Source organism: Alternaria conjuncta (assembly GCF_024043145.1).
Source record: "Alternaria conjuncta strain BMP 0040 chromosome Unknown scaffold_6, whole genome shotgun sequence".
Taxonomy (NCBI): Eukaryota; Fungi; Ascomycota; class Dothideomycetes; order Pleosporales; family Pleosporaceae; genus Alternaria; species Alternaria conjuncta.
This window is the reverse complement of record NW_026250095.1, coordinates 55,306-77,738: the sequence shown is the minus strand read 5'-3', so window position 1 is coordinate 77,738 and position 22,433 is coordinate 55,306. Positions and strand designations below refer to the sequence as shown.

The following is a 22,433-nucleotide window of genomic DNA, read 5'->3' as shown; positions in this document are numbered from 1 at the left end:
CTTTGACGCGTAATGGGGTCTTCCAGACTTGCGAAACACGTCAGTACAATGGGCCAAAGAAACCCTGGGAATTCCAGTCTGAAGTCATTAAGCGCTGCAACAGTTGGTGAGTGTCAGGTCTCGCTGGGCGATGAGAAGGTAAAACCCTGGCAGAACTGGTCCCACTGCGCAACAGCTGTCAGTCACCCAGGGGATTGGAAGGTCGACGGGCACTGGTCCGACCGACGTCGCAGATGGCAATCTGCCAGGACAGAGGTTGCTTGGAACTGTGCCTCGGCCGACGTTCGCTGTCTTCACGAGCGAAACGCATGGTGGAAGAACGTCGGCATAACTAAGCTGGAGTTGTGCTGGTTTCGGGTCTAGCACTGTGACGTCTGGAAGGACAGTGCTTCTACAAAAGCTTCCACAAAGGCGTACCTTGCATATCGGAGGTCCAGAAGCAGCTAAGACGTCACCGAGGTGGAATTGAGCGGAGCCACAACTCCAGCGACATGCGTTCCGAGAATCTCCGATGCCACGTTTACCACAGAAACAGCTCCTGGCTCTGCTGGCGTGAGAAATTTCTGTCGGCTCGGCATAGGCGTACGCTCGGAGGAAGCGCCACAAAGCGGGGCGAGCTATCGAAGGGCTAGCAGTACTCAAAAATTTCTCGAACAAGAGATAAGAATAGCGGACCCGATATTGAAATTGCAGCGTAGCATTTGCATCAGTGCTCTGCGACGGCATCGGCGACTTTAAGGGACGTAGTTAGAGCCGTGAAGCAGTTCTCACATTGGCAACAATACCAAGGAAGTAGGCGTCATAATGTTCGGGACCGCCGGTCCGTTGCAAAGGTCCCCCACGATCTGCTGCAAAGCCACTCACAGGGGTACGGCAGGGTGCGTTGGAGATAACGAGCAGCGGAGATGGGCTGCGGGACCGAGGCGGAGACCACTAGTCAGCGAGGGGCTGCGATAAGTACGGAGTAGGGAAAACTCGTCGCACAGTATGAGCTGATGGTGAAGCCATGCTGATGCTGCTTTTGCCGATGCATCGTCAGTTTTGGGCACGTCTCGGCAGAGATCGCCCTCGCCCTGCGTTGGTTCACCGACTCGCATCTTCATCTGTGACTGTGTGAGTGCACAGGCCGGGAAGACGCATAGAAGGCGGGCCGTAGTATAAGGCAAGGTGGCCGGCTCGGTAGCACGGGGCTACTCCGCTGCGCATGTGCTGGTGTGTAGATGCTGCGAGAGATATTGCGATGCTGTGCGAGGCACTGCAACGAGGGGTCTCGGGGCGACATGGTGGCTCACTGTTGCTTGCTGTGCCTGCCGTACCCCAGGAAATGATCCCCCACAGCCATGGACGCGTCTTGGATCAGCCCCCGGGCTGCGGTGGAACGCGAACAAAGCCAGTGGGTAAATCAGGTGTGCTGCGTGTGTTGGGGAGCGTTAGTGGTCGTCGGCCAGGGCCAATGGGTGGAGGTGATTGCGGAAGCGCTCAGCACAAGTAACAGCAGCGGGGATGCATGGCCGGATCCCTGAGGGTGGGTGAATTCCGTGGTGTTGTGCTGCGGTGTAGGCAGGCACGGAGGAGTCAGGGCCACGAGGGGCAGGCGCACCTATGGCTGAGGAAGGAGCGCCTGTGGCCGCTGAGGAAGGCGCATCCATGAGATGCGGGAGCACAAACAAACCCCAGATGTGTGACGTCTCGAGCACCCCATACAAAGGCCGCCGTCTCCTTATCTCTGTGCCCCAGCTTCGCGGCGCCCATCACTCGCACCGCAGCGCCCGCCCACCTCTCCGCAGCGACGTAGCACCATCTGACCTGCTGCCTCACTCTGCCCACGTACGCCCACTCGGTGTCCTGGCCTCATCACGAGAGTTTGGGGGCCCCGGTCTGCTGCGCACACCTGTACTGTCGCCCTCTGCAACCTCTCGCCGACACTCACCGCTGCAAAATTTCAGCTGCAGAATTCTCACGATTGCAAATTGCATCGTGCGCTCAACCAACTGTCGCAGCTCCACCGGCGACTGCGCCATCAAAACCAGCGCCGGCCCAAGGCAAGTTCCGCTGGGTACTGCGCCATAGCATCCCATCCCCCATCTCACCCGCGCCCGCCCAAAAAGGCCTCGGACGCACTCAGGACTGGCTCCAGCAGCTCCCTGCACCCGCTGCACGCTCCTCTCCGCAAGTCATCACGCAAGCGTTCAAGGGCCCGCATTTCTTGATACGTCTCCACGACTCGAGCGCCCCCCGAAGGAAGCCAAGCCGCACTGGCGCACCGCGTTTCTTTCTGCGCTTGCTCCGGCATATCCTCGCCCGCGTCAGCACAGACAGCCCTGACGGCCATCAGTCGACCCCCACACGCCCGCCTCGTTGATCCATACATATATCCGAGCCCCCCATCATCCCCCTTCCCCAAACTTTCACCCTCGGTCACATGCAATCCAACTCTGCCTCGACAGGTTTCGCCAACCTGCTGAACCCCGACACGTCCTCCCAACAACAGCACCAACTACCCACTACCACCCAGCACTCCAACTCTATGGCTACTGCTACCGTGAGCCTCATGGCTCCTCTGCTGCAAAACGCCCCGCAGCAGTCGGACGAGCCCCGTCAGGATCTCCCCAGGCCCTACAAGTGCCCTCTCTGCGACAAGGCATTCCACCGTCTGGAACATCAGACTCGCCACATTCGCACTCACACTGGAGAGAAGCCCCATGCCTGCACTTTCCCCGGCTGCACAAAGCGATTTTCTCGCTCCGACGAACTTACTCGGTATGTCACAGCAACCACGTCTTGCCAACTTCCAGCTAACTCTCCATAGACACTCGAGGATACACAACAACCCCAACTCACGGCGGGGAAAGGGCCAGCAACATGCCGCTGCCCACCAGGCCGCTGTTGCTGCCGTTCAAGCTGGCCTTATGGAGCCTGGCTCTGGCCTTGCGCACATGATGCCCCCTCCATCCAAGCCCATCTCCCGCAGTGCTCCAGGCTCTCAGCTTGGCTCACCGAATGTGTCACCTCCTCACTCATTCTCCAACTACTCGCCAAACATGGGCAACGACTTGGCAGCGTACCACCAGGGCGGCTTCAACAGCAGTAACAGCAACAGCCCCAGCGGCTTATCCCGCCCCATGGATCTGCTGGCAGACGCAGCCTCAAGACTAGAGCAGCGCCCTGGTCACTACTCGCACTCAAGTAGACACCACATCACGAGCGGCTACCATCCCTACGCCAGCCGTCTGCCTGGCCTCTCTCAGTACGCGTACTCGTCGCAGCCAATGTCAAGATCTCATTCACACGAGGATGACGACCCGTACTCGCACCGTATGACAAAGAAGTCGAGACCAGGCTCGCCAACGTCGACTGCTCCTCCCTCGCCGACTTTCTCTCACGATTCTTGCAGCCCCACTCCTGACCACACCCCACTCGCAACTCCTGCGCACTCACCCAGATTACGCCCGCACGGCTTCAATGACCTCCAGCTTCCTCATCTACGTCATCTGAGTTTAAACCAGAACTTCGTACCAGCTTTGGCGCCCATGGAGCCATCTACAGATCGGGAACAACCTTACGTGCCCAGTCAATCTTCCGGGTTGCGCATAGGCGACATCATCTCAAAACCAGAGGGCGCCCAGCGAAAACTGCCGGTTCCACAAGTACCCAAGGTGGCCGTCCAGGATCTCCTCAATGGCCCGAGCAATAGCGGCTTCTCCTCCGGCAACTCCTCGGCGACTGCTTCGTTAGCCGGTGAGGACCTGTCGCATCGCAACTAAAACTTTCAACTCCACTCCACTCCACTAGCATGGCATCGGCGTTCTCTATCAGCATTTTCGCATTCCGTCATTCACGTTAGCAAGCGATGAGATTAGACATGGACAAACTTTCATGAGGAGTAATGCTTGCGGCATTTCACGATTTCTGTTACATCGCAGACCCCACCACCCAGATAGACCTTTCTTATTTGTTTTGTTGGATCCAATACCCCGCGAAGCCGCATCTGGCGATTCGCAATCTTGTATAAGTTCCACTCAGCCTTGTTTCATCGGCCTGGCTGTTGTGAGGGAAGCGCCTGCTTATTCGCAGTGCCGAGATGATTAGACAGTATCCCCCAGCTTGGCGCTTAATTGAAATACCAATCCACACTTAGTCACTCTATCTGCATTTGAGCATGTAATTACGAGATGGTTATGTTAGGGTGAAGCATGTCGCTATGCGTGACGTGATTTAGCACCATGGTGATGCAAGTAACGAGAATCATCAGCAGGGAACCAAGCATACTTGCATACACAACCCGGAAAGGTGGAATTTTCCAGCCTATCTTTCTAATCTCTCCACACTGCCCAACCACCACGCCCAGTGTTTCCCCGCAGATAAGTTTTGTCGATTGTCTGGTACACCCACAAACAAATCTTACGATACGGGTCGGACCAACAGCACTCAAACAAGACCGGCATTTCCCCACATTCCGCTGTCTGGTACTACCACACTCTGTCCCGAACACGATCCTCTCCTACGCATGGTGTCTTACCCCGGAGCAGGTAGGGCAAATGTGCGGTGAGGAGAGGCAGGCTAGCCACCCTCCCACCCAACATATCCAGACATGTTTCATTTGCTCACTCATCTTGTGTGAGCAGCTAATAGCTATTCTTGTCCCTTTCCGCATTGTGCGATAAGCTCCGACCCATGACGACTTTGGCACGCACACCTTGCGGTACTGGCGCTAGCAGAGCGATGACACGAGGGCCCTGAAAGTTTTTTTTTGCGGAGAGGACGGAACATGGGAGGAGTCAGACTGTGGAGTACGTGGCACACGCAATAATAGTGGCGCTTGCCATGCTTCACTGTCGCAGTCCGAAACCGGAAGGCGCCTTGGTGCCAAATGGACAGAATCAACAACGTTGGCAATCTCCGAGATGCTTTGGCTGGGTGACATCCTTGCGGGGATCTATCGAATCGTGCTGGCTTATCTCTGGTCCTCACCACAGCACGAATCGCGACTTGGCTATCGGCAGACGCCGCGTTTCCATGTGAGACTATGCGATTCGACAGCCTCCAAGCGACTCGTCAGATTGTATGTCTCGGATTTGCAAGTGCGAAACTCCCACAGCCTATCTTCACTCGTCACATTTATTTCCCGCCGGTTGATTGAGGCGATCATCTCTGGTACACCTGGGCATGCACCCCGGACTGCAGAGTGCAGCAGCGCCGTCATTACTCCACAGCGATGACGATCGTGACAGTCTCGAGTGTGCGAATCGGCAGGTCTGGCGGGATCTTCTCCGCTGGCTGAGCGCTAGATATTGCGGCGTTTGAACAATGTCGGGCCGGCGGGCGCGAAGCGAAGATACATACGTCTCTGTATACAACACCTATCAACACGACCAACAGTAGGCTTGCATTTCGAGCAGCGAGACGCACCAGACCAGCACGCCGCAACCAGACGGCGACATTTGCAGGAGGATGGAGCTGGCAAGCAGCTTCAGCATTACCACGCGACTCCGGCACATGCTTTGAATTGTCGACGTAGCTCCGCCGTGGGTTACCCGTTACAGAAGTGCAGTGCACGCCAATCTGCTCACGTACCTGACCATCGTGGGCCCTTAGCTCGCACGCCTTGTCCCGATGTCGACTTGGCAGCTAGATCCGCCCCTCTTTCTTGTCAGCCCAGAAAAGCAAAGATAACGCACGACAAAGGGGAAGACAAACTTCTGTCCCACAAAAGTGTCTCAGTCAGCCGCGCGACGTTAGCAGCAACCGGGCTCCGAGGGTACTCTCCATTCACCCCAGAGAACACAGCCGGCGGGACAAATACCACACTCTACTAAGCCTTCCGCCCCTTGCTTGCTGACTCGGGACCGCATAGCAAAGGGCGTCTAGCGAGCTTCTAGAGCCGCCCATCCAGGCCGCGAATCCATCCTAAGTACCAGAATCGCTTACTTGTGGGGTCTCCACACTGGCAATCCGGACCTGCCTGAGCAGGAAATCGCGGCGGATAAGGCTGGCGACATGCGAGTCACACACATAGTATCTTGGGGGTGGATCACTTGTGCAAACGTACTCGCGTCGAGGAATGCAGTTTTGCCGAGACAGTAAATGCACCAGTCAGAGGGAAGGACGAGGTGTCGTGGACTGTGGAGAGGACCCCTTCTCCACATCTCGATCATCGCATATACTTCCCGATACAGCTGGGTTTCCGCCAATTGTGCAGTCGGAGGCAGCCCTTGACTAGCATCGTCACAACCGGCATCCTCTCCGATCCGATGCGGCTCAAAGCCAAGCAGAACTGAGCCAAGTGAACAATGCTCAGTCGCAGTTCTCGCTATCGAAATCATCCGGGGGAGTTTCATTGTCGGTCTCACACGCCAATATCCTTCCGTCCGCCCTTGCTCCGTGTCAGCCGAGGGTATCGAAAGCTCGTCGCACGTTTTCTGCCTCGATTCACCCTTTCTGACTCAACCTCCGTCCATGCAGGGGCAACATTACCCTCAAAGGTTTGAAATATGGTTTCCAGAGTGCTCGTTGAGGTCAGCCGCACTTGCACAGCATACGAGATGCAGGATCTAGCACAACGCTCTCTCATCTAAACCCAACACTGTGCCGTACCAGGCTGTTGGTACTGCACTTAAGCGACCGCAACCAGGTCCACGCAAACACTTTATTCCGCAGATCGGTTCTATCTAGACGGTAATAGATATTGCTTCCGGTGCCCTGCGCAAGGGCGATGCACAGATGCTTTGCAGCTTGGGCCGCTCGTTCGCCAACCATCCAATGCCTTCACATACGAGTCGAGGTTACATCTCCGGCATAACGATGGAGGGCTTCTGCACTCCATATCGCGGATGTGTGGTCCCGTGACAGCCGTTTGTACCGCCTACCAAGCCGCACAGAAGGACACTATGCAACTATCATGACACGCTAGATTCCAGGATCGCAAGTCTTGGTCTCACTTCATGATGACGCAGCCTGATTCTCACACCTGAGAATACCGTCAACAATCAAGGCAACAGTCTGACAGCTGTCTCCGGAGTCTTGCAATTACATGCACGCTGCTCTAAGCGACCGCGCATCGCATGTGCATCGCGGACCATATACGTCCGATCACCTCTTACCGCTGTTCTTATCTCAATAACCGACTTCTGCGGCGCATCAAGGCGCAACGCTACATATAATCGTTTAATCTAGATTCGTATTTACCCGACCAATGTCGCGGATACCCGAGAGAATGGGTGTACATTGGGATAGATTGCTCAACGCATGTACCAAACGCCCAAGCTACTACTCCTTCAAATTAATTGAGGAGGGGCAATGTACCAAAGTATTTCTGGACGACACGTCGGTGGTTCGAGATGGTCCGACCGTGACATGATAGCGGCGTGCCTCGCTGCACATGCAATCTACTGCTACGATACCGTGAGGTGTACAGGTAAGGCAAGGCATATTGTTGAGATACCTGCATGTCGTCAGATCATCATCACTAGTATAGGCATCACCATCTCGGAGCTCAACAGCGTCTTCAGAGCTTACAGCCCCCCGACATGTGAAAATGACCCCCACGCCGCCAATGTCGAGGCCTCGAACCTCTCCAGCTCTCCAGCCGTTCAAGCAAGGGGCTTCCCCAGACAAGTTAAGACGCGTAATTATGCCGGTCCGAGATACCGCGGGTCCAAACGCGGAAGAATTCTACCTTTCTTCTCTCTGTTTTTGAGACTGGCCGGAAAAACTAAGGATGTGACTGTACCTCGGGCTAAGTACAACGCCACCAGCATTTTGCGGGTGAAATACCTCCTCGACATGTACCGCGTCGAATTCATCCTTTTCGGAACACTTTTGACCCAAGAAAGTAGTGCGGACACGGCGACCAGGGTTGAGCATGGGTCAAATATTGCGTTGCGGCTCAAATGGCACCCACGTGCAGGACTTTCAGGGTCTGTGGGGACGATAACGGCGCTGCATCTGTCTCGGCGATCTCGTCTCCAGGATATATGTGAGCTGCAAGCGATGTGTATTGCGCGAAAATGAAGTTCCGGTGGCTGAAAAGGAAAGTCGATACAGAAGATGTGGAGACGATAAAGTGACGCTGACTCAAGTCGTATCGGAGAGAGATGAGGAAGGATTCCTCTTTCTGGATGCCCGGGAGACGATTGCGAAGTTTTTACGAAACTCACGATGCAATGCGAGAATCCCCAATATCACGCTTTTGTGAAGTGATTTGAGCTGATGATCTCGGCAAGGCTTGACTGTCTCGAGTTTAGTATTTGCCAAGCGCAGATAGACGCGTCATCCACTTCTGATGCTGGTCTTTCGGATTGCTTTGTCGGCGCTTTGCCAGACACTGGGACAACATGTTGAGATATGCAGAAAGAGGAAGATCTTCGAGGCAACTCGGCTTGGGTCGGCCTATGTACCATCGCCTTCCCTTCACTCTGGCCAAAGACCCAGCTGAGGGTTCTCAGGAGCAGGATGAATTCTTGCACAGAAACCACAACACCTGTTGATTATCGCTGCACCTTGGGGTGGAAACATATTTTCGTTCTGTCATGAAATCGTTCATTGGAGGACTGTAAGAAAGAAAGCGACTGGTTCTTAGTTCTCCGTCCTCTTGCGTACGGCATACACCTGGCCTCAACGTCACACGTAATCGACAGTCTGTCCATTTCTGTTGGATATATTCAGAGCCCACGATACGCTCATTATCATACACATCGTCATCTGCGGCGAACTGTTCCTCCTCATTACTCGCAAGCAGGGTTCAGAAAGCTCAACGCTGCTGTTGCACATGTTAGCACTTTCGCATCCAAAGGTGTGGGCAGGAATAAGGGAAACGTACCAAGGTTCTCGCCCATACTACATGTCGCCGCTGAACACGACGTTACGGCATCGAAGAAAGGTCCGCACAGACAGCTGTCGTCTGCGTTGGGATCGCAGCCTGCTACCACTGCGGCTTCGTTCCAACAGTTCATCTGCGCACGCAATCAGCACACATTCTCTCCATGACATATAATGGTGAGTGTGCGACATACCGGGCAAGGTCCTGCTCCAGCGACACCAGCGCCCGGTCCCATAGGTCCTCCCATGGATCCCTTGGGCCCTGGAGGACCTTGTCTCCGCGACACAGGCGAAGACGATGTGATGGGTGACGCAACAGCAACGGAAGCTACCACAGCACCGACAATTGCAATACTGACGCGCATGTTTAGAGTAAGGGAGGCTTAGCAGTAACGATCGTGGGGCCTTTTACAAGCACAAAGAAGGTGAATGATTGGTTTTTTGTTGATTGGATTCGAATTGATTGAGCAATGCGATAGTCATGCAACTTCAAGCCTGCTAACTACACAAGTTCCTTATATGAATTCGACAGCGTTGACCGTGTATTAATTAGGTGGGTGGCCCAAGGCGATGGTGTTAATGCGGGCTTGTTTCGCATTTCTGCCGCACCATCGGTTACAAGTTGGTGTTGAAACGACACCCAGATTCCGACATCCCGCTTGCTAGAGTTCACGAAAACAGGGACGAGACGGAACTCAGAATCGTTTGCTTAGTGTGGCGCGGATAGCGGAAATGCGTGGTTCTTCGTCCATCTCGAACGAGCATGTTGCGATAGCTATACACTGAGGTTTGGAACGGCGACTCGTATCGTCGCGCAAATCATTCTCACGTTGCGAAGTCAAGGTCTTTACCAATGGAGGACAGCAGGTTGTTTCTTATCACACTCAACACGATAGAAACGCATTAAGTCAACCTTCCAGAATACGCCGCAAAGTTCCAGATCTTGTTTTCGCATCTTCAGTACGCTCAGCACCTTGTTTTGTTGCATATCCATCCCAAGGCATCGATTCTTTGTTTCAGTTATATGCGTTCATGCCTTGTTGGTTCTCAGATCAAACGCCTGGCTCCGCCTTGTTGCCTCGGAACATTGCACTCTTCAAGGCATCCCCATCAAGCAGGCGCTTACGTCTCAGCCCTACCTGATAACCGCTCTGCGACAGTGCGTATTGGTGACAAAAGCTAGCGGCAATGAAAGTCGAAAAGAGGTCAGGTGCGTGCAAATTTTGGGGCTACTTGTTTAATCCTCACGCTCTACGCAAATGAACATTCCCTAAAGAGTGTCTTAGAAGCGCCCCAGATATTCGGAACGGTCGTCAGTTTCCAGTTCTGCTTAATCTTTGCATAGACATGCGAGCGACAAAATATCCCGTGTCTTGGGTATACTCAACACCATACTAATGCTATCTTACCCCCATACCGCATCGAGGCAGATTTCCGTGAGCCCGTTTCAGCTTCACATAACTCCGTCACACAGCCACTCAGTCTAGCTGCTTCGTCTGTAGGAGAGCCTGTGCATACATCGCCAGGAGAACGACGAGCAATCTTTCTCACGGTACTTGTGGCAAGTTGAGTATACTTGCAGTTCAAGGACCATGGAGATTGGGATTAGATGTTTGAGGCACCGTCTCAGCACCTTGGTGCGCCCGTCTGTGGCATTCAGAAGAGATCATTGATAGAGAGGAAGATGGGGCAAGAACTTTCTTTGAGATAACATGCTACGCTATATATGCACTGTACAAGCACATCCGATTGACGTGTCCAGAAGCCAGTTGCTCAAGCATTGGAACTTATTCGTTTCCACTGCGGTAAAGGCTCACCACGCGTAACTATTCGCGGCCTCCTTTCTCGACAAGGCCCTCAATCCAAACACTCACTTGCTCTCTCTTCTCATCAAGAACGAGGGGAAAGTGATCGCAGGCGACCTTGGTAACATCCACCTTCATCCCGTCCCTCTCTGTACCGACCCAACTTCCCTCGATAACATCGATGGCAGTTTGCTGTACCCTTGGTACAACGATAAGGTCCTCTTTTGCGAATAACCAAGACACAGGAACATCTTTGTAGCCAGCGTGGGTAAGTACGTCACCGAAACAAGCACCGTGATGCTTGCCAAACTTGGCAACGTACGAGATGCCGTCTTCCAGCGTGAGGTTGTTGAAGCAAAGTGACGCTGTAGCGGCAGGATCGGACTGCGTTACCCATCCGTTTGCATCAACCTCGATTGGGGCACTCTCTTCGCGTGCAAGGGCCTGACCGCAGGATTCGCCGACACGTGGTACGGCGGCCGTGAGATACGCAAGGCGTACCACACCACCAGTCCTGCCCTGATGCTCTCGCTCTTTCTTCGTTACGTCTTTGATACCCTCGGTTGCTGGGCAACCTATATGATATCAGCATTAGTCATTCCTTCATCTATCAGAAAAGGTATGAAAAATCTAGGACTTACCACCATAGCTATGCGCAAGTAGGATGACTTCCTTTCCACCGTCTGCGAGCTTTCTCACAAACTCGTTGACATAAGCTGCGTCGTCATACATGCTTGGTTGAGTAACGGAGTTGGCTTTGTAGCCAGCAGGATAGCAGGGTAGTTCGAGAACGTGGATATCGTAGCCTTTGGCACGAAGTGGCATTACGAGAGGGTCGTACATGCTTGTAGGGCAGAAACTGCCCGGAACAACGACGACGCTTGGTTTTGAGGACATGTTCTCAAACTGTACTGATAGAACAATGTGGGAGAGAGATGGATGTCGGAATGAGATATCAGTGAGTGATTGTAAGCTATCGTGCTGCGTGCGTGTGGATGCTGAGAGTCGAAGTTGATCGAGGGCTGGTTGACATATTTCCTCTTCAGCGGCGCATCTCTTTATATACTTCCTATACCATCCTTCCACTAACAATCTGGTTATTGTTCGGCATCTGAGTTGCCGCTGATCCTGCACCCTACCGCGATTTAAGAGGATGGCTGCCGAAAGCCACGCACTAGCCAGAATTCAGTGCTAATATTGCAACTGCTTTACAATCTCATGAATTGTCATCATCGTACATGTGGAGAAAGCTGTATATCACGGCTTGACAAGTTCAGAAAAGAGTTGCGGAGTGGTCGTGCATTCTGACGTTCTGACATGCACGATGTCAGAAACTAGTGCCGGGTGGGAAGGGCCTAAAAACCCAGCCAACCGTCGCCACAGCGACGATCAGGATTATTAAGCAAGGAACATCAAGTATTCCCTGTGGTTTTCCGTGTCTGCTGAGTTGCTCCGGGGCGACTGGAAGTAGACGGGGACATTATTGTCAAGCAATATACCAAATCGCACCAAAGCTGTTTTGCATCAAAGATCATCACATAGACTTGGTCAAAGCAGTGACAAAAAGTTCGTTCAGATGCCGAAGCAAGCACGGAAGCAGATGTGTTGGCATAGCGATTAGATTAGAACATTAAGCTAACAAGGAACAAGCTGAAGACATTCTATCCTCCATCAGATCATCACATACTTGCTTTATCCCCTAACAAGAAGCCGCAGGAGCTTACGCCTCGTTCTTTCCAGAGTCAGGTGTGCTATCGGTGTAAGAAGCAGCGCAGATGACGGAGTATTCATCGTCGCCGTAGTAGTAGCCAGTGTTGACGGCATAGCTTTCATCCCAGTACTGAGTGTAAAGTGCGCAGTAAGTACCAAGAGGAACACCGTTCTTGGTCAAGATGTAAGAGGTGAAGAAGTTGCAAGGCTTGTATTCGCCGTTGGCGTCAGCAAGGTGCTCCTTGTCGAACTGGGTCTGCGACTCGCAAGCTGCAGCGCACAGGCTGGGGTCGTAGGGGTTGGTGTTGAAGAGACGCATTCCGTTGTAGGTGTCGTAGTCCTTGCCTTGCTTCTTGATCAAGGGAGCGTTGATGGCAGCGGGAAGGTTGGCGGGAGCGTTGAAGCCCTCGACGGTAGGGGCGGGCTTGCAGACTCCTTTGCCGGCCTTGGAGTAACCTGAGTATATGTTAGTAAGGAGTACTCAGGGCGATGAGCAGGGTTAGAAAGCTTACCGTTGCTGCCAGTGATAACAACATGGAAGTCACCACGGTACTGGCCCTGGTTGGTGGCCGATGCCTCAGCCACGGGGTATCCGTAGATTGAGCACTTGATGTTTGTGACGGGCGCTGGGTCACTGCATCCCTCACCGGGGTCGACGCTGGGGTCGCGCTCGAAGAAGAGGTTGAAACCAAGGCAGTACTTCTCGCTGTTGCAGAAGGCGGCACACTCATCAGGGCTGTAAGTGTCGAGAGTCTTGTAGGTCAAGTAGCCAATCTGTTCGGTGGACCCGATAAGATTGGTAAAGGCCTTGGTGTAACCTTCGGGAGTGCCTGCGGTTTGGGCAGCTTTCCGGAGAGAGTTCTCTTTGTTCAGGTATTCATCAACGGAGCCCTGTCCAGGAACATACTCGGCTCCGGCACTGTGTCGATTGTCAGTCACTCTGCAGTAAAGGTGTTCAGCACAACAACGTACCCAGCAGGCTGGGCCTGGCAGGCATCACGCTTCTTGAGCTCTGCACCACTTGTAGCAACTACTGCAGCAGCAGACGCGGCAGCGGCAGCTTGGTTGTAAGACACTGGAAGCTCAGCAGTCTCCTCGGCCTTGGGTCCAAGAACGGTGGGAGTGGGGACGGCCAAAGCAGCCTCGATGTTGATCATCTGGGGTAGGGCAGCAGCTAGGCCACTGAGGGCGGAAGTAGCGAGAAGAACGTTACGCATGTTGAAGGTTGGTTGGAGGAGATGGTGATGGAGAAGGATAGTGCTGATGAGATGCCAGTGAAGCTTGCTGAGTGCTGCTGTGGATGAGGATCTTCAATTGACGAGCAGAGACGTCTTACTTATACATTGCCAGGACATCATCATGGAATACATGGGGCATGATTTAGCCGAGACCTGTATTGTTAGTTGCAAGCCGCTGTTGTTGCTAACGCCGCTCGATAGCGCTTGGCGGAACGTTTCCAGCTGGGCGCGTTGTGGTGAGGCTCGAGAACTTGACCACATCGGGCCCAGAATCGCGAGCGTGTCGACTCTCATGGAACAGAATGGACGTTTTGGTACCACGATGCAAGTTCCAGCCGTACGCCGCTGTCTGGTGGCTTGTAGCCTCATCGTGTCCGAAAAGCACCGTATCACAGTAAGCATGGGTGGAGCAAGGGATGTTATTGAGAAGTGATACGATCGCAAGCCACAAGTGTGGTGAAGCGCCGCATAGATCGCGTCCACCGAAGAGCCCAGGAAGAGTGCCGGGTGTCCATAAACAACCCGAAATAGTGACGGGAGAGCGCCTGAGGCTAAAGCTTGACGCACGAGCGGGCCCCTTGTCAGTTGCGTCGCCGTGCTGATCTCCTTTAGCGAAGTCTGGATGAGACGGGAGATAGATCAAGCCAATTTCCACAAACGTGTTGGCATCCAGGCACCGTTCCCGCACCACCAACAGCAAGATTGGCTAGCGCGACCGGAGCGGCCAAGCGGGCCCCACTCTCGATAACGCTAGCACGCTGGCTTCTGCAGTTTCGAGAAATCCTCAACAACACCCTTACATGACGACAGCTCTGTCTTCATCTGAGTCGATCATCGAAATCGTTCCAGAGAGTCGGTTGGCGATATTGACGCCTGCCAACGGCGAGGGAAGTATAATGTCTACCAAACCTTCACCACCTACGCTAAGATGCGCTATATTCGGCACACTGATAATGCCCCAGTATGCGGATGCCAATTGCGGCGTTTCTGGCAAGGCGTCGAACCCAAAAACGGCCGGTGAGCCCACGCCTGCCACGCCACGAGGCTGGCGTGGAGCTGTCAATATTGGTCTGCGGTGCTCACCCCCGTTAGTGCACAGATTTCGCAGCCCTTCTCCATGGCAAACGCTATCTTCCTAGTCATTTGACCTGCCAGTTCGGGGTCATCGACAGGACTTGTTACCGATACCGCGTTCTCAAATTGCTGCCGGCTCCGCTTGCACCAACTAACTGGCTCGCGGATTTTCAGAACCATGGAAACATCAGAGCTTAGCTGCCAACCTTGCAGTCGGAGACATTAGCCACCCCACATGATTTCTAACAATGCCATTACCCTGAAGACGTTTCTTCGGTATCCTGAGTTAAACCCGACACAAGTCCTCGCCCAGCGCCGCGTGTTGTACAGACTTGGCACACATTACTCCGCGGATCTAGACGCCGCGCCCACGACGCAAAATGTCCGACTAGACCCTAAAGCCTGTCGCGATGGCTTTTTCTAGAGGCGAGCTGAGATGCGGAGCTACTCCACAACAGCAAAACAGCGAGGATGAAGTCGACGGTGAAGCCGATGCTGGCTGTCATGCATGCACGACCAAACAGCGTCACTTGCATGATGCTAGTCTTTTGTGGAGGCTCAGAAGCGAGCAAATGTCCACGTGTAACTGCCGAGATCACTGATGCGAGGCTGGTCTCAAACAATGGCCTTACAATGACACATGCCAGTAAAGAAAGAGCACTGTTCGCGGTTGACTAAGAGACGTTCGATCGGAAAGTGCGGCACGTTGTGCTCCGCACAGTGTACCATGGTACTCGTCCTCTAGAGATTGTCTGGTATGGAACGCGAAGCTCCATGTACAATGACCGGCGTTAGGGTCTTACTTCACCCCCGCCTTTGTTCCTCTGGTACCTTTAGGCTGGTACCAGACGATCGCGTTCACGCCAAGTGGAAACCTCATGAATCAGCCAGCCTTATTGGACCCCAGCTTCCTACTCAGACATGCCCAGCCACAGACACCAAAAAAGACGTCAAGCGTATGCACCGGTGAGAGTGGGCCCAGACGAGCCACAGCGGTGTTGCATATGTTTAGACCCTTACTACACGTCCACCAGAGGCGAATATGCCGAGGTGCCACTCCAGCTCCCTTGTGGGCATGTTTTCGGTGACGCTTGCATTGCGGAGTGGATGCAAACCAAGCGAACATGCCCCCTCTGCCGATTTGAGTTCTTTGATATTGAGTTTGACCACAACGACGACGAATACGATCTATGGATAAGCGAGACTGAGTCAGCAAACCAGCATCTCGGGACCTCTTCGGGTCACATTTCCACATTTTCGTTTGTTCCAGATTTTCCAGGGGAACGAATCGCAATCGATGGGCTAGGCGTTCCTGCGACTCGCAGCAGCACAGCCGCACACCGCTCCTTCCACACCCGTTTGGGTGGCTCTCTCTCAGCTCCCCCACAATACGCCAGGCAGCCTTATCGCCATGCCCAGACAGGTCGCCGCTATGGCCACGGCAAGAACTCTAGATCCTATTTCGAGAGGGAAGATGTCTGGATCACAGCGCTAACTGACGAGAGGGATGAGCTGGCTGTGACCGGAGTAGGCGATGGCTGGATCATGGCGCCCGATGAGGATGAAGACGAGGCCTATGAACTGGAGCTATATCGGCACCTGTACCTTTGCGATGCGTCAATGCAGCAAGCATGGCTTGAAGACTCACTCCCGGATTATTTGTTCGACGAAATGGTCGCTGAACACATGCAGTGGATGCATGAGATGGGTAGTGAGACCCAATACGATGTATACGACGAGTTCGACTATCTCGTTTGATACATGAATGCGAAGTTCAGGTGCTCAAGACATCAACGTGGCTTATGTCGATGAAACGCTTCCTACTCGGGGCAGCTTCAGCTCATGCTATATACCAGCATTCGATGGGAAAGTGCGGATTCATTCATTCATCCAAGTTGTTAGTTCGCTTTTCACGCCATATGGTGTGCATACGTCTTTTGAGAAAATAGATCTTCTTTGCTATTTGATTTCACTGCTAATAATGCCATTTACAATCTCCTCAAAACGAGGCAAAGCTCGATAACCCTTCCTCCATGGCAAAGCAGATTCTGCGTGCGCAATTTCAAACTCTAGTACCATGGCCATCCTACAGTGCTGCGATAGCTCACCAACAACTCATATACGACGAGTCACTTACGACTTCCGCAATACCAGCGACGCAATCGATGCCAAAAAGTTCCCATTGCTCAATAGCGACAGCGATGATAACTGCAATTCACCAGCAAAGCTTCGAATCAAATGCCTTTGCACCCCATTCAAACTCCACATCGTCACCTTCCCAAGAAGCCAAACTGCTCCAGGAAGCTGAACTATTACTCCTGCTACCCAAGCCCGACCGACTAGTTCTGTTCCCGTAGTTGCTTCTGCAGGCTTGGTCCAACATGAGAACGCTTTCGAGGGGAGCCGCATCCCGTCCTTCTCGAACAGCTTGCTCCTCGTGTTCTGCACACAAAGGATCTGCAGGAAACCGTGCTGTAGCAGCCAACATTGAGCTAATTGGAAGACGGGTGCTGCAATGGACATTCGAGCAGCGCAAGGTCCCCGGTGTCTTTGGAAAAGCACTGCGTATGTCGGTGTCGGGATCTTGTGTGGAAATAGCGAGGCTGCGTCGCTTGCGGTGACTGGTATTATCGGAGTTTTGCGATGCTGGTGTTGGGGCGGTTATCAGCATGTCGTATGCTGCTAACGATAGCTTGTCGATCCATATCGACGGCGGCTCCTGGGAGGTAGAAGCGGGTGGAAAGATGAATTGTGAGAAGTCTCGCGGGTAGTGTGAGTCCGAAGGGAAGATTGGACGAAGGAAACTTGTACATTCCTCGCATGAACACGCGATATTCAGTTCTGCTGCTGCTGCTGATGATGACGATACAGATGATGGAGAAGACATGTCTGCTACTTCGGACTGATCATCTTCCGACTCAGTACAATGTATTTTTTTTCGTTTTTGTATATGGCAACGTCCTTATCGTAGAGTTCCTAAGAGACAAACGTGTTTCAAAGACACCATCTCCCTCTCTCTCCTACTGTCTTGCCTCCTTTGTTCGTCGCTTGAAGTCTCGACGCAGACAAAGCCCCTGCTCGTGGTATGGGCGAGCAAACAGACTGTACTCCGTGTTTTCGGGCTACTTGTCGCTTTGTTCGCTCGCCTGGTCATCTATGGCTGTCCTGCAGCTTCCCTCGATACGAGTACTGTACGTCCTTCGAAAACAAAAAGACGATGCATGGTTGCCGTGCAGCAAGCGCAGTATGGTGTAGTGCAGATAAAACATTTCGGTAGCGCCCACGTGTTGCGAAAAAAAGCAAGTAGTACCAAACAATACATGCCCGGCAAGCCTTGCTGTCCCTGCGCAAGGCCAACGCGTTCCTGTGTTTTTGTTTCTTTCTCCGGCAGAGCTACCGGGATCGATTTTGGCGCGGGCTGCAGCTGTGCCGTATCTTTGGTCGCGTTTGCGGCAAGCGCTGCGCACATTGCAGACCCTTTTTGGGGCTGGCTTGCGTGGGGGGTTTCTGCACTCACCGATGTGCTCGACGAGGAGGCGCTGCGCACTCGCGACAGTGTGGGAATTGGAGGTTTTCTTTTTGTCTAGATTTTCGAGTTCTCCATGACCATGGCAAGTACTCGTGGCAACAGTAGACTAACAATGAGCGTAGAGGGTGTGACTGTTGCTGATGAGATTTTGTGCGGGCCCCTAGAACCGCGTCGCTGGTCTCCTGCTCTCTTCCTCTCCACCTCAATCCCGCAATCATCCTTCAGGCGTGTAATTTGGCGAGGCTCCCCGTTGGACATTACCATAGTTCCACCAGTCATTGTAGAACTCATGGCATGCATCGAATAAATCGAGCCAGTGTAGAGCGCAGAGGTAATCGCCGTTGTGGCCTGCAGCTATGTTTGAATCCCTTGGAAAGCTACGCGTGCAGCCTGTGTGCCCACAGAGAACGGAGTTCTCGCGCGGTACGGGCTCTGCGACTGTTGAGGGAGTGGCCGCGACGTGGTCTGGAGACGCGGTGGTGGGAGTCGACATGGTGGAAGATGCGGAATCGGGTGAGTTTTGCGTGTTGCAAGCGTGCATGATTAGTTTAAGTCTGCCTGGGCGTAGTGACTTGCCGAAAACTGCGAGTAATGGTATTGCTTTTCTGTGATAGCGCTGGGAGGGGTGTCGGTACTGTACGAAAGGTTTCGGTACGTTGTGATGGAGTTGGCAGACGACGCAATGTTTGGGAAATGGTGTTAGAGATGAAAGAATATTTGAGAAATGGGACAGCTTTCAGGACGGGCAACTTTTGTTTGGTATTGTTGGGGTGACGAACCACTAGTACGTGGTTGGCTGCCTGCGACCCTAATATGATCTTACTCCCACCAGCATCTCGTCTCCACATCTTTCCTATTGTCACCTCCGAAACGCAAATTCGGTAATTTGGATTAGCTATTGTAACTCAATGACAATAGATTGATTGTATTCACTGTGTATTATGCCATTATCGTGAGTCACAATAGCTGAGACCGTGCCGACGAGTAAGGTTAACGGTCGCGTTCGAATATTTGTGGTTGTGTTATGGGGCCGCGCACCCAGCTATCCACACGTGTTCAGCTGTTTACTTCCCAGTCTGAATCACCGCTCGTACATTGAACGTGCGAAATCTCTCTCGTGACTTGGCAAGCTGGACACATATTCATCCAGAAGAGGTCGCAGGTCTTCGTCGAAAGGTTCCCCTTGATCCGCGGCCATCTGCTGCCGGAGTGCATGTGCCTCACATAGGCCGTCCAGCGAGTCCGTGATCATGTCTTTGTCTACTCGTACTATGTCAGTTAATGCTCGTGCTGAGTCCGACATCGTTCGTGCGCGCGGCTGATGTTGGTGTGCGGTTGGACTGACTGATCTGTGGGCCGTCACCCTCCTGTGTAGGTAATTCCCTGTCTGTATCGATTGGAGGAAGGGAATCCCAACGGCTGAATATATTGATAGTCCCACAGTCACCGGCGCCGACGCACCATTGACCATCACGACTCCAGGAGAAGTGACGGAACGCGAAGGCTTTGTACTTTGGAGTCTCGACGATCTTGTGTGCTTTGATCGAGCGAAAGGGGTCGGATATGCCTCGATCGTGAGAATGCTCATTCAGCCGCTTCTGTTTGGTCTTGGTATTACCCGAGCCTGTACTGATAGCAGATGAGGCAGTAGATGCCGAGCTTCCTTCGCGCACGTGTCTAGGTAGACTGAGCGGTAAGCCTTTCGAAGTCAGGGAGTCATCTTCTCCGGTACCCGATTTCTCTAGGCGTTGTAAGTCCCAAAAGAAGGTCTTGCTTCTCTCGTTGCCCGCAACCAAAACCGGATGGCGACCAAGCTCGTGAAAGATGGAGAAGCGAATGTAGAACTGGTTCGTGTGCGGCAAGTCGAATTGCAGAAGTCTCTGGAAGCGCCCGCCCCATGCCGACCGTGTATTTGAGGTCGAGTTCGCTGGAATTGTCACAGGGGTTCTACTGTGGACCGCGCTTGATGTGGGGACTGGCGGAGGAGGCGTAGACCGATTGGAATTGAATCGATCGATACCCCAAAGTATGATCTTGTTCTCGCGACAGGCATGACTGAGGATCAAGTCACCATACCATTGGACACTGCATGAAGTAAGCAATTGTAGGTCGGTTTCAGAAGGGGATCATTACCAGTCGATGAAGTCAGTGTGTATCTCGGTAGTGGAAAAGTGCGGATAGTGCACTATGGCCGGCTTGTCGGTGCCAGCGTGTTCCTTGAGGTCTTCGGGTACTGCCCACTAGACTTGTCAGAGCTTTGTCAAGCAGTAGGCCGGGGTGGTGCATCCTACCAAATTGATCCTGGTATCCATACCCGCTGTTAGGATGTACTGGCCTTTCGGGTGGTATGCCTGGCAATATCAGTATATTAATTGGGTATATTTGCAGGTCACACACAATGGTAAGCACCTGGTCCTTATGGCCTTGCCCGTAACAAATGGCTCCGAGGGGCTGCTTTTCGTGATCGGGGTGGAGGCTCCATATTCGGAGACTATGGTCAATGCTCACGGAGGCGAGAATGGTTGGGTCTATCGGCGATATGGCGAGATCGTTCACTGACTGTAGGATGTTAGGAAGGCAGCTCGCCGCATACGACAGATGATAACCATACATCGCCATGGCCTATCAGCGTCTGGGTGCAAGGTCAGTGGATGCAATACAATCAGTGATATGGCCCGTACTGCTGTGAGCTCCCCGGTCCGGACATTCAAGACCTTGATGCGAGAGTCTCCCGTGACGCAGACGAGCGGGTCGCCATTTTCAGCCTGAGACCATACGATGCTGTTGTAGTTGACCTGGTGATGGTTAGACAGGTCGCGCACAGAGGGTCCGTGTCTACTTTATCGTCGGACGTGCCGTGTTCAGTAGTGGCCTCGTCATCTTCAAACCACCGCAGGATCTCGACGGACCCGTTGCTGTCAAGTTTACACCGACATATGACGGTCTTGGCCAATCAGTAGACGGCAGACTGCACACAGCGTGATACATACAAATGGACCTCCGCACACGGCGAAAACAGGGACCTGGCCGGGAGCGGTATAGGGATAGAAGTCTACATCGTAGAACTGAGCTGCAACGTGATGAGTATTGCATGGAGTGACGGCTGACGCGCATGCTTCCTGACTCACTAGAGCTCAGCCTAGACTTGGTTGGGGCCTGTCGAGGAGTTAGTGGTGGCTACGCGCAGGACGAGAGGCATGGGTTACGCCTAGTCTCAAAGTGGCCCTCAGCGAAGGCAGTTCAAAGTTGCAGTCCATCTTGGCGTGCATACCATGGGAAAGCTCGGAAAGCACAGCCGTAATGGCTGATATGCAGGGCGCGGGTCTCGTGAGGTAGCCCAAGTGCAAGGTAAGTGCAAGGTTGTGTGTGCCAATCGGGGGTTAGAAAGAAGCGAGGGCGAGGGACAGGGCTTTTAGTGTCATGGAAATTAAGCTATCACTTGCAGCAAACAGGTGAAGGAGAGACATGCGGCGAGCAGCAGGCGGACGGAGGTGGTGCCGCCAATCAGGCAGGGGCCCGCAGGCAGAGACGGTGAAGCAGTGGAAAGAGGCCTTGAGGGTCTTGCATGTGGCTTGTGGCGTAGTTTGGGGAGGATCGTCGATGATGTTGTTCGGTTGAGGGCTTGGGATGACAAGTAACAGGTCCGTACCACGCGCCGCTAGACCCAGTGCCGGGCGACCAAGGCAGGGACGACCAAGGCAGGGACGACCAAGGCAGGGACGACCAAGGCAGGGACGACCAAGGCAGGAGACGCGCAGGCCGGGCGATGCTGTGGGCAGCGGCAATCGCCTGGGTAGGTTTGCCAGAGCGCTGGCGGAGGGGCATCCGCTCGCAGTTCGCAGGCTGGCCGTGGTTGTGCTGGTGGCGCTAGGCTAAAGTTTGCATGCAGGCACCTGGGCGGCCATGGAATGGATATGGATATGCATCATCGACGTCGGGTGCGCCAAGGCCAGTCGCATGGATTGACAGTTGGGCTCTTCAGCACACCCGGCGTGTGCAACGCGCGGACAGTTGGAGGCACGACTCGAGGCAGTCCTGACCCGAGTGGCCTGATGCGCACTCCTTCGACCAGAGGTGCAGGGCGACTGCCGGTGCCCCGCGCCGCTGCCGACGAGCTGCTAACCGCCGTTGCGCACACGTCTCGCGTCGATCCTTGGGCGCGGCAAGGGTGAGCAGTTCGTCAGCTCACTTTCTGCACCTCTCTTGCATGCCACGCCGCCTGTCGCATCCTCCACTACATCCACCTGTCGCAACCGTCCT

At 53.6% G+C, this 22,433-nt stretch overlaps 5 protein-coding genes across 5 annotated transcripts; 2 read left to right on the top strand and 3 right to left on the bottom strand.

Annotated features, from left to right (window-relative positions):
- Positions 1 to 2,422: 2,422 nt before the first annotated feature.
- J4E85_004419 (uncharacterized protein) lies at positions 2,423 to 3,764 on the top strand (the record flags this gene model as incomplete). Its single annotated transcript, XM_051468677.1, has 2 exons — positions 2,423 to 2,760; positions 2,810 to 3,764. 2 exons carry the CDS (start codon positions 2,423 to 2,425, stop codon positions 3,762 to 3,764), a joined length of 1,293 nt encoding a protein of 430 aa, XP_051326892.1.
- Positions 3,765 to 10,643: 6,879 nt separating this feature from the next.
- Positions 10,644 to 11,465, bottom strand: J4E85_004418 (uncharacterized protein; the record flags this gene model as incomplete). The annotated part of the gene is made up of 2 exons (XM_051468676.1): positions 10,644 to 11,197; positions 11,264 to 11,465. 2 exons carry the CDS (start codon positions 11,463 to 11,465, stop codon positions 10,644 to 10,646), a joined length of 756 nt encoding a protein of 251 aa, XP_051326891.1.
- Positions 11,466 to 12,342: 877 nt separating this feature from the next.
- Positions 12,343 to 13,549, bottom strand: J4E85_004417 (uncharacterized protein; the record flags this gene model as incomplete). Its single annotated transcript, XM_051468675.1, has 3 exons — positions 12,343 to 12,788; positions 12,845 to 13,251; positions 13,305 to 13,549. The coding sequence occupies 3 exons, from the start codon at positions 13,547 to 13,549 to the stop codon at positions 12,343 to 12,345; spliced, it is 1,098 nt and encodes a 365-aa protein (XP_051326890.1).
- A 2,202-nt stretch (positions 13,550 to 15,751) lies between these two features.
- On the top strand, positions 15,752 to 16,402 carry J4E85_004416 (uncharacterized protein; the record flags this gene model as incomplete). The annotated part of the gene is made up of 1 exon (XM_051468674.1): positions 15,752 to 16,402. The coding sequence occupies one exon, from the start codon at positions 15,752 to 15,754 to the stop codon at positions 16,400 to 16,402; it is 651 nt and encodes a 216-aa protein (XP_051326889.1).
- Positions 16,403 to 20,302: 3,900 nt separating this feature from the next.
- On the bottom strand, positions 20,303 to 21,430 carry J4E85_004415 (uncharacterized protein; the record flags this gene model as incomplete). Its single annotated transcript, XM_051468673.1, has 9 exons — positions 20,303 to 20,413; positions 20,465 to 20,524; positions 20,682 to 20,732; positions 20,785 to 20,805; positions 20,855 to 20,968; positions 21,013 to 21,088; positions 21,180 to 21,243; positions 21,302 to 21,329; positions 21,380 to 21,430. 9 exons carry the CDS (start codon positions 21,428 to 21,430, stop codon positions 20,303 to 20,305), a joined length of 576 nt encoding a protein of 191 aa, XP_051326888.1.
- Between the last annotated feature and the right edge of the window lie 1,003 nt (positions 21,431 to 22,433).